The sequence below is a fragment of the Panicum virgatum genome, chromosome 3K (assembly GCF_016808335.1).
Source record: "Panicum virgatum strain AP13 chromosome 3K, P.virgatum_v5, whole genome shotgun sequence".
NCBI classification, from domain to species: Eukaryota; Viridiplantae; Streptophyta; class Magnoliopsida; order Poales; family Poaceae; genus Panicum; species Panicum virgatum.
The window spans coordinates 50,573,291-50,584,908 of NC_053138.1; the positions used below are offsets into that span (position 1 = coordinate 50,573,291).

An 11,618-nucleotide genomic window follows, 5' to 3' on the forward strand; every position below is an offset into this window, starting at 1 on the left:
AAACCTTCAAACAAAATGTCTCACGGGAGATCAAAATGTCCAGCAGCTAAATGGAGCTCAAACTGAAATATCAGCGACAGTTTAACTGAGCATGAATAGAGTGGAGCTAAATGCAACAATTGGTAGTGTTATCATAAATTTCTGGAATGACGCTCCTTTTGATTTGGGGGTTCATAAACACGAAATCTGACCAGCGAAATATTACCACCACCAAACTATTATGTGAGTTGCAGCGCAACAGAATTAAAAACTCGGCCGGGTGGGGAAAGACCGCCCCACCGGTATTAACTTAAGAAGAAGCCTCGGCTTCCCTGACCGAGAAAATCTCCGAACCCTGACCCCGCCCTGACACTGGGAGACGTAACCCCCTGAGAACTGTGCCTGGGCCATGTAAGGGTCCTCAAGCCGACTTGGGCCGTCTCACAACCAGTGCTTTGACACACAGGACCAGCGAGGGGATTTTTTTATCCTTAGCCTGAAATTCGCTCCCACAGGGAGTCGAACTCAGGACCTGAGGGGTGCCGCCGGAGTGACTAACCAACTGGGCTAGCATAAGAGCTTGGTAGGAAACAATCAAAATACCTAAGAGGATCATCAATAATATCCATTTCGGTTCCAACAACATGCATAAGAGCTTTTGGATCAATTAGTATCTTCACTCCTTTATCTTCAAAGCTATTAGAAATTCAGTCCTACAAGCAAGTGATAACTAATTGAGTCAACAACCCAAGTTAGCAAAGCAGAAATGCATACATATTAGTATTTCGGTAACTTTAACCTTTTTGAGCAGTTTACAGTTTTTGCAAAACAGTAGGTTTGGCATTCCATTTTTCCATCTTTTTAAAAAAGAAAAGATGTACTTAAGTTGCTTATTGTATTCAAAGAAACATGTTTTAATACATAAATATGTAGGTCGTTATGACTTTTCTAGGTTCATAGATTTTACTATGCATCAAGACATACATTATATGTAGATACATAGCAAATAGTATGAATTAAAAAAGCCAAAACAATCTACATTTTCGAACAGAGAGAGTCTTATATTAGAGAACTTAATCTTTTTGAAAGTGTAAAACTGCAAAGAAAATTGTTTTAATACTCCAACCTAGAGCGTAATAGCACTAGTCCTAACTCCTAACTAACTATATTGTCAAATGTCAATACACAAGAATAGGTGTTCCAAACTAACACTTAAGAGTATATTAGAATATTGCTTAAAACATACAACAGTTGATAGAAGAGTAGAAGAAATATCATACACAGCGCAACTTCAGCGGAAGAAAATGTGAACAGTACACCATCTAAATTGCATTTATGTACTCAGCTGACAGTACTTAAAGGGATTGAGTGCCACTTTATTTGACATATCCCTTTCACATGGTATAGTAAGTTCACGACAATCATCACTGACCTTAACAACTTAGCATAGAAGCCCAACTTTTTATGATATATGGATATGATAAAAGAACAGCGACAGATTCCCAGCTAAGGATTGCATTCACAACCACCTTGCCATAAGTTTAACCAACACAACAAGAGCAAACTTCTCTATATCAAGATCTTACCGGAGAACAGAACAGCGTGCCAGCATAATTTACTGTGTATGACAATCCATTGCAACGACGTGCCTTTACACCAAGCTGAAGATAAGTATGTTACTGGAGGCCAAGTAGATGGCGCGCCCTAGATTCCACTGCAACAGTCACTATCACAGCCTGCCTATGGATGGCAGGCCCTGCCTTCTCTGCCATTGTCTTCAACACAGAAGAAGCCACGCCCTTATATCTAGCTCTCCTGTTCTAATGAAATTCCAATTTGGTTAAGACTTCCTGAGACTAAAAACGAATGGATGAATGAGGGATTCATGTCATCTCTCCAAATAACCATGAGCCCAAGGAAAAAAAAATAGGAGTCTCGTGTTAATGTGTTATTCACCTGTAACTAAAATCTTTAGGGCATGCTGAACGGCAGAATGTCACATTACAGATATGCTTATTTCTTTTGACGTGTGCTTGATCTAGAACTTCGTCTAATCAGCTCCATCCATAGATGCAAACAAATCAAAGACAGATGTTTTAGGAACGTGATTTCATAACCCAAGTGTAGATAGATATATCCAATCCGGAAGGCCATGGTCAAATCCTAGCCTGCAGATCCTAAATCCAGTGCCGTCATCTGGCATCAATCTGGTCGCGTTGGACGCCGACCGAATCGGAGGCACGGATGGATGATTTAGCTGAGCGATCCACCATGGGGCCAAAGGAGTCCATCGCTAACCGAAGGAATGAACGCAAGATTCAGATTTGGTTTCTCAGAGCAATTACGATAGCATTGGGAACAAAGAAATTCCTCATAAAAGAATATCCCCATCCAGGCTAGTTGGGATTCCGTACCTACGAAAGAAACCAACGCCAGGTGCGGATGGAGATGACCACCGGACTCAAACGCCAGCCCAACACCGACGGTGAGGAGGTCGACGGCGGCGCGCTTCGGTTCGGTGGTTGGAGGCGGATCTGGCCGCGGCGCCGCCGACGAGCCAGCGATTTTACCTGTTGTTATTAGACCGTCCACAGCCACAGCGATAGGAGGAAATGGAAGAGTAAATCTACTGTTTGGCACTGTAGATGTACTGTTTGACACTGTAGACAGAGAGGGCGTGGGAAACGAGGCAAGAGCAAATTTGCTCTTGCTCTTGCCATTGTGGACAGCCTTACAGGAGAAGGAAAACTCGCCTGATATTTTTTTTCCTTGTTTATTTTCCTGGGCCTGTACAGGGCCACTAATTGGGTAATAAAGCCCAACATCATCTTCGTCACCAAAATTAGGATCAGGTGCCTATTGGAATTCGGCCCAAGATCAGCCAGCCACATTTTCGCAAAATTTAAAGCTTATGTAATAAATTAAAGTGGATGAAAGACTTGTATTTAATCTAAAATAAGTAAAAAGGACCTAATTACTTTTTTGATAAAAAAATATAATCCAAGAATGGACCTAGAGTTGAGTTGGTGCTCTATGAAACGGACCCTATTTTAGTTTCATGGATACAAGATGATCTACCAAATTTTTTATCAACAAGATAATAGACTTATTAGGTAAGCAAACACTCTTATAAAACATCAAATGTTAAAAAGCATCAACAGAAGAGCCAAAAACCTAAGTGCTATTTTTTTTGTCAATCATATTTTAAAGGCGTCATACGCAGCATGAATGCATTTATATGGTGAAAAGTATAGAGTAAAATGCACCCAGGGTCCTCAAACTTTTGGGGACCTCCCATCTACGTCCTCGAATTATAGAAGCGACTATTTAGATCCCGGATATATTGTTGGCGCGCACCAAAGGTCCAAAACTAGCCACGCCAGCGCCAATAGCTGACGTGGCCATGCCACGGTGGCAGCCGGTCAACATGGCCATGGAAACTTTTAAAAAGTCCTGTCCCATTTCTATTTCTCACTCCCGTACCCGAGCCTTGCCGTCGCCGCCGTGGCACGCGGGCGCGTGAGCAGGAGACGACAACCATGGGCAGGTGCTGCTCGCCGCGGCCTTGGGCGGGCTCGACGCGCACTGGCGTCGCTCGACTCACCGTGGAGGTTGACGATGGCAGCGCCGGGTGGTGGCGGGTGGCCAGCACAGGGCCGCTCCGGCGAGCGGCGCACGCGGCCAGTGGGTGGAATCGAGGGAGGAGGTCGCGGGGCTGCTACTGGTGCAGGGAATCGGAGAATGGCGGAGTGAGGTCGCCAGATTTCAAAAGGGGCGGAGCTCGCCTCCTACATGACAATGGCGCAAGCGGCGACGCCGAGCTCTCGCGTGGGCGCGGCGTGCGATGCGCGGGTGGCGAGGCAGGTGTGCGTGTAGTGGACGACAAGGCGCAGCAGCAGGGAGGGTTGGGGTGGCTTCCCGCGGTGTCAGATGGGGCCGCCGCCGCCACCGCCGGGCGAGGCGAGCCGTCTCTCGTGCGCAAGCCGCTGCTCGCGCGCCCCTGCCGGCTACCACGCACCATCGCTCGCGCACCGTCGACCGGTGCGCATAGCCGCTCGCGCACCCTGCCGCCGCTCGTGGCCCCACCTGCCACCGCGCGCAGGGAAAGAAAGGAGAGGCCGCAGGGGAGAGGTGGGTGTCCGATCGGCTCGTAATTAGGCCGGCCGCGTGGCTGGTCGCTAGGACCGGGGTGGTCGCCGGTGAGGGTGGGGTGGCGGTGTGGGGTGGAGCTATGGGGGATGGTGGGAGGAGGAAGAAACGCCCCGCCCGCCCTGCTGCCGGTCCGACCCCCCTCCCTGCTTGCACCGATCTACGCCGGCCGAGCCTTTGCCGCCGGGCCCTCGCGCCTCCGCCACCGCGTGTGCACCGCGCACCACCCCTGCGCCGCCGCCTGCTCCGCGCCACCGCCCCGCGCCGCCTCGCCATTGTGCGGGTCCCTCCGTGAAGCGAGGCGGGCGTGTGCGGGACGTTGCCGCCGGCTCGCAGCTCGGCGCTCCTCGCACCCTCGCGCGCCCACGGTGGTCTTTTGTCGGCGTCTCGATGTCACTGCTGCCGTCGCCATCGCTCGCATGCCTTGATGTCAGGCTGCAGCCGCGCTCACGACCCTGCTCCCGTGGTTGCCCATTGCAACCTATCCCTCATGGAGCCTGAGCCGGGTCTAGGTCCTCACAGGGCCTGTGCACCCCACCGACCGGTCGGTCGCCGTCGTCGAATCGGGCACCAGCCTGGCACTCCCCCTGCGGCCCTGCTCTATTTGTTCAAGGAGAGGAAGGAGCTAGAATTGAGAAACCGAAATGGGATCGAACTTTTTTGAAAAGTTTCCATGGCCATGTTGACCGGCTGCCACCGTGGCATGGCCACGTCAGCTATTGGTGCTGGCATGGCTAGTTTTGGATCTTTGGTGCATGCCAGCAATAGATCAGGGATCTAGATAGTCGCTTCTATAGTTTGAGGACGTAGATAAGAGGTCCCCATCAGTTTGAGGATCCTGGGTGCATTTTACTCAAAAGTATATGATGGATAAAAATCTCCAGCCACTTACTCTCGTTAGGTCACCACTGAGTGACTGGTTTATAAGAATACTGTTGTTAACTTAACTATACATCCAAATCACTAACATTTTTTTTCAATAGTACCTTTCAAATTACTATTTAATTTAGAAATTATTACATTCCAAACAACCGATGCTAGCTGCTGAAGTTGCCACTACTCTATGAACACAGGACAGGTAGAAGAGAGATGGAGAGGGAGAGGGAGAGGGAGAGGGAGAGGGAGAGATCAGAGAAGGAATGGGCAGCAAAACATCCAATCCTGTCTTGTCCTGCTTAGATGAATAAAAAGATCATGCATGGCTCCTGTGACATCTCGACACAGGGCTTAATAGGATTAATAGGATACTCATGTCAACAAGTTATAACTTCTTTTCCGGATGCCGGTCTCCAAAGAACTCCGAGGTTAAGCGTGCCTGGCTCGGAGAAATTTGGAGATGGGTGACTGACTGGGAGGTGATTCCCGAGTGCGCACGAGTGAGGACAAAGTGTGCAGAAAAAACTAGTGTTGGTCTGTGAGGGCTGTCTATGTCCCTGATAAGCTGCCAGATGTGAACTGGCCCAGCCTGAGGAGGCACATTACACCTAAGCCTGACAGTGGGCCGTGAAAATCCGAGGGCCTCGTGGGCCTCCAAACTCATGGGGCCAAGATTTTAGGGCTCGTTACGGGCTTTCCAGATAAAGGGTAGGATTGGATTGGGTCGTTCTTCAAAAGGATCGGGGGATTGGATTGGGTCGTTCTTCAAAAGGATCGGCGCAGGCCGGATTTTAGACTTGGCCCATGCTAGCCCACGGACAGGAACTATGGATCTGGCCCGTGGATATTAGGAAAGGGATCCTCATCGTCGTGGTAGGGTTGGGCGAGGGCACCGCCGCCGTCGCTGCTCACGTGCGCTCCGCGCCTCTAGACCTCGCCGTCTGCACCTTCTCAGGTGCCACGGCCGGTGAGGAAAAGGCTGAGATCCTCCCCAATCTTTTGATTACATGCTACTGCTCTTGATCCTTGCGCACATTCAACCGCCCCTAATTCTTTTGATCTTGATGTGCAGGCTGTCGGCGGCGGCTGTTCTTGCTTCACGCTCAGAGGGAGCTGGGGCTTTCCTCCTCCATCACGCCAAGCCTTCGCCCGTCGAGTGGGGGCTTGCCACCTCCTATCCTCCTCTTTCTACCGGTGCTGGGTCGGCGTGGCGTGGAGATCCACCTATCGTTTTGCTAATATGTAGTAGCCTTTTGGTACTGCTTGCTGGTCTAATTTATGTGAAGGACTTCACATTGAGACCCGAAACTCCAAAGATGATTGAAATAATAGAAGAAATAATAGTAGTGATAGTCTTTTTTTTGCTTTGCCAACTGATGGACTGCTGCTAGGACCATTTCAGTGATTGTCGTCTGGTTTTACCACTAGATATTAGCTTTGTTGAAAAAGGATGATTAGTCAGGACACTAGTTAGTAGATTTTACTACTAGACAGTAGCTTTTGCTGCCAGACAATAACTTAGTTTTTTCCCATAATTTAGAAAGGCACACAAGCAGTATCTTACTATGTTTGCCCTTATTTCCTATATTATCTTAATATGCTATACAAACTGAGTTTTATGTGCTGCCGCCTTCAATTTCTGATGGCTTCTTGCAGTATCATTACCGGTTAGAAATGGAAGGGGTTTCAGCAAATCCAAAACTTGTTGGAGAGAGTCATGAGTCTATGTCAACCAATGAGTCGAGTCGGTCATCTAAAAAGAGAGCTAAAGTTTCACTACAACACATATGGGCTTCTGCGACGTTTCATTTATGTCACTAAAAGTGGTATTTTCGTCGTCTTTCATAATCTATGACATTTACGTGACGAAAATCAGTTCGTCGCCTATACCATGTCATAAAAGATCTTCTGCCACGAAAACACATTTTTTCGTCATAAATCTTATGACAATAATTCTATCATCACTAATTTGTGACGCTCATTTTTTTGTCATAATCAATACCAAGCAACGTCACAAAATTGGGTATTTGGATGACCGTACATACACCACGTAGGATAGAAAACGTCATAAATTTTTTACCTTATGCGATGTGGCGATGACTAAAATATGACGTGTCACCTCCATTATGACAATTTGATTTGTCATAAATATATAATTCAGCCTATTTTTCAATATTATTATTTGATATGTGCTGAGATTTAATTGTTAACAAAGCCCAATATTTTTTTCAATGCCCACTCCATTTGATCCTTAATGCTCAATTTGCACATACTAAACAAAATCTCAAGTAGCAGAATACAGTATCACAATTACAAATATTGTGTGACAACCACAAATTAGCATACACACTTATTACAAGTATCCAACTCATCCTACTAACCAAAAGTTTGTCTAGATGATCTGCTTCTGCACGCTTCTCTACCTCAAGCTCTTCGTACAATTAGGAAGATCTGTTCCGGTTGTGGTAATTAGAACATAAGGAGGGTCATCCTGTTAACAAAAATGCAAAGGTCTCTTACTGCAAAGATAGAAGCTAGAAATCATATGAAAGTTTGGAGTTCAAACTTAACAAGAGGAAAGTGCCGAAGGTATGAGAAATCTTACCAAAACAGCAAGCCAAGCAAAGATTCATTAGTTCTTTGTTGCCATGGCACATCATAAGAAGCCATCCATTTTGAGTCAACCCTCAACAGACCTGCCACAAAAGCCAACTGATTAACTTTATTACTCTAGTGGCTTAAGAACAAAAGTCAGATTGAAACAAATCATAGCCTTACATATTTACTTCAATCAAACAATTCATTAGTGCATCATGTGTTATAGTAGACCAAATGTGCTGTCCATAGGCAATAAGCAAAGAATGTTTGCTTGTGGCAATCTAGTATTGACAGGCCGTGAAGCAACATAATAGAGTGGTAGAATTAAGAAGCCTTGTTAAATGATACATTAACCACAGTAGGAGAGCACATAGATAGCCAGACCAAATTCTCACATCCAACAGGCATAAACTAAATCATGTGGGGAGTCATCTTCTAACATAATTACTACAGCCAGGGACTTCCTTAGATCAGGGGCAGAAGGTGAACATTATTCAGTATAATTTTTTTCTGGTTTCCGAATGCTCATGAACAAATATTTCAAATGAGAAAAAGACAATTGAAATAGACCTACTCTTGTTTTATTCCAGGTTTCTTTTCTTTCAGACTAAGATTTTCTGAGAATAAAGGTTGAGACAACGTATCAATCAACAACATAGCACTGTTGAATCGGACTACAGGAGGCCAGCTGGCTTGAATTTTAGTCAGAAGCATGTTATTCAGAGATTAACACATTCATGAAATTTAGAAGAACTAATTAAAGTCAATCTGATGAAACAGAGCTTCCTGCATAAATGAAACTATAGTAATAACATTTTCTTTAGATTGATAAAGATAAGAGACAAAAAATGCATAATAAGTCGCATGCTTGCATCTCTGACCATTGTTGTAGAATGAAGAACAGCGCAAACATCACATGCTTCAGTAATCAGATCTTCAGTTATCAAAAAATTAAATTTGGACAAATATGCTTTTGGTGCATAAATTTCTTACAGGTTCCTCTTTCTTGCCCATAGCAGATGAGCATCTTAAAGCCATAAACCATAGTATAGGACAATTCATGGACTAAATGCCATGGCATATACGGCATAGAAGGCTTTGTGCAACCAAAAATTAAGTGTGCCCCAATCTGTAGATGAAAATATCACACAAATTTCTGATTTTGACACTCAAATAAACACATACATACATCCCTGAAGTTGACTAACCATAAGTTCAGTGATATTACTTGAACAAACAGCACAAATTGATTACTGTTGACCTGAGGATATGGCTATAACTATTATTTTCAAGAAAGAGCCATTTCAACCAACATCAATTGAGAAACTAGAGCAGAACAATAGAAGCACACGGGTTTGGGGTACTGTATTTGGAGCACTTACCTGTGAGTTAGGGCATGGCAATCGACGCCAGAGATCTACCACAGCAATTGTCAGGGCTAAAACAGTCTCCTGATCCCAAACCTTAGATCAGGATCAAACAATTTGGGGGAAAGAGAATGAGGCAGATATATATGGGAGAAAGGGAAGGTGTACTACCTAGGATGAAGGATGGTATTGGCCGGCGGGGGCATACCTGCAGCAGCACACATCGGGATAATAACCAAATGCCTCCCGGTGGAGATCTCCCGCACTAACGCGCTGCCCGGCACATCTGCAGCGGGAGCTCTACCGACGGCCGCAACTGGGTGCCGGGCTAGCGCCAAGGCCGGCCGCGCCCGACTGAGACCGGGAGAAGTGCCCAAGCTACTAGGGGACGCAGCAACGCCCGAACCATGGACGCTCTGGTGGCCGTGTCGAAGCGGATGCAAGGTTGCAGCGGCACCTAGGTGCCGTGCTCGAGCCAATGCTGGCCGCGCCCGCGACAGGCCGGGAGATGTGCCTCGGCCGCTTCGGGACGCAGCGGCGCAGAGCTGTACATCAATTGGCTCCATTGTTGGGTGGAGCACTGCAAAATTTGAAGTATTTGGAAGCTAAGATTTGGATGAACCATGGGAGGAGGAGAGTGGGGATGGAGGGGCGGGCGGCGCGGATTGCTAGAGGGAGGAGCCGACTGCTAGGGTTCGGGGGGAAGGGAATCTTATTTTTTTGAGTGGATGGATCTCGGCTGTCAATCTTGATGGTCGGATGACTGAGGGCAAACCAGGCCAATCAATTTGGAGGATTGGGCTGAATTGAGATTTTGTTGGCCCAATACTATTTAGTGCTTTTCCTTTTTATTTTGATGAATGAATGTCATGGTAAAAAAGGTATCGTCAATAATTAATAACTATATTATTTACATAGACTAGACTGCTTGCAGAAACATGCTAGTTGAGTAACTAAGAGAACTATATTGTAAAATAAAAATATGCTCGTCAAGGTTTTATTAATATTTGAAGCCAAAAAGATAAAACTAACTGCTAGTTACTTTAAGAAACTTGCTAGAGAGGATACGATTGACAACAAACATGTGCTTTGAAATAAACATGCGTTAACAATTTATTATACTTTAGTAATGATTATTTTTATCATCAGATCTCTAAATTAAGAAAATTTGATATCCGTCCATCCTATTTATATTTTTTTTCACTTGACTCACCTAGATAACTAGTAGGTCACACTTAACTTTTCCTAAATACGCACATGAAGGACCTAGCGGTGCATGTGGGTCCTAAATAACCATGTAACGGTGGGACCCACCCCATAGGTGGGCCATGCTTGCTACCAAGGGTAACACAAGCATTTCTTTAAATATAGAAAATTATGACGAACAAAGTATCGTCATAAACTTTGTCACAAATATGATACTGGAATAAGTTACGACGATTCTTGATTGGTCTTAGTGACGCATATCACATTTTCGTCACTAAATTGTATTGACTTCTACAAAACGTCATAAATAGAACTATTTAATGACAAATAGCTCTGGTGTCATGAGAAATTCATCGTAGAAGGTCATATATGTTATAGTGTTTGGAAACACATAGAGTCAAAAGTAGTAGATGGGGACAATTATCTTTGGTCTCCGGGAAAGGGACATCTCACCTAAATAGGCACATCGGATACCACTGCTCTCAGATTACACAAGAAGATAGGGACAGATTCTTAGCAACATTGAAGACAAAGACTAGTGATGGAGACCAGCTTGTCTTTGATCCTGTAGTCTTTCGAGGTCTTGTAGCCAAGTACTTCATTAGCACATAAATCACGTTTCGAAAAGATGAAGATCCTGCTTGGAAGGAAATGATAAATTATTGCCAACCACCTTTTAAAGTAGTTGGTCGGCAGAGTGTGCGGGCAGATTGCCTTCTATTGTATGAAGAGGAGAAGCTTATGTTGACTGAACAGTTCTCAAAGTTGAAATCCCATGTTAGTTTGACAACAGACTTTTGGTCTTCTAACCTAAACTTGGGGTACCTTTGTGTCACAGCCCATTTCATCAATGAAGAGTTTGAGCTTCAAAAGAAGATTATTGCATTCAAGCAAATTTCTTTCCCACATACATCATATGCTGTGCAAGATGGCATTACTTATTGCTTGATGGAGTGGGAATTGGTTGGTCAGCTGTTCACCATAACATTAGACAATGCTAGTGTGAATAACAAAGCCACAAAAGACATGTGCGATGCTTTAGGTGATGAGGTGTTCTTTAGAGGTCACCTGCATGTGAGGTGTGTTGCTCATGTTCTTAACATAATGGTTCAAGCTGGCCTAAAGGTGATTCCTAATGCAATCGGGAGTGTCCGTGATATTATCAAAGTCGTGACTTCATCACCATCTCGCATGCAGATTTTTAACTCCATTGTTTAGTCACTGGGCTTTAGAAGCAAGTCTGGACTGGTTCTTGACGTCCCACATCGTTGACATGCTACATATGTTCTTGCAATTCCCGTGAGCACAGTGTCCTCAGAATCATCCTTTTGTGCTGCTGGGTGAATTCTTGGTAAAAACAGAACATCACTCGCTCCAGAAACCCTTGAAGCTTTAATCTGTGCTAAAGATTGGTTCATCGGATTCAATGACGATGATGAAGGT

At 45.1% G+C, this 11,618-nt stretch overlaps 1 protein-coding gene and 1 long non-coding RNA gene across 13 annotated transcripts; both read right to left on the reverse strand.

Annotated features, from left to right (window-relative positions):
* Window positions 1–107: 107 nt before the first annotated feature.
* Window positions 108–2,560, reverse strand: LOC120699487. Of its 2 annotated transcripts, XR_005685449.1 has the most exons (3): window positions 2,394–2,560; window positions 1,566–2,272; window positions 108–692 (listed from the first exon to the last, which is right to left on the reverse strand). It is a non-coding gene; the product is annotated as an uncharacterized LOC120699487 (long non-coding RNA). The 2 variants fall into 2 exon arrangements; XR_005685448.1 differs by lacking the exon at window positions 108–692 and having other exon boundaries at window positions 1,421–2,272.
* Window positions 2,561–7,226: 4,666 nt separating this feature from the next.
* On the reverse strand, window positions 7,227–9,684 carry LOC120699488. 11 transcript variants are annotated; one of them, XR_005685456.1, is made up of 4 exons: window positions 9,178–9,684; window positions 8,985–9,053; window positions 7,610–7,700; window positions 7,227–7,495 (listed from the first exon to the last, which is right to left on the reverse strand). XR_005685456.1 is itself a non-coding variant. In XM_039983489.1 (3 exons), exons 1-3 carry the CDS (start codon window positions 9,533–9,535, stop codon window positions 7,499–7,501), a joined length of 474 nt encoding a protein of 157 aa, XP_039839423.1. In that variant the 5' UTR covers window positions 9,536–9,684; the 3' UTR covers window positions 7,227–7,498. The 11 variants fall into 11 exon arrangements, 2 of the variants coding, with proteins under 2 accessions (XP_039839423.1, XP_039839424.1); XR_005685455.1 differs by having other exon boundaries at window positions 9,141–9,683; XR_005685452.1 differs by having other exon boundaries at window positions 8,985–9,065; window positions 9,178–9,682.
* Between the last annotated feature and the right edge of the window lie 1,934 nt (window positions 9,685–11,618).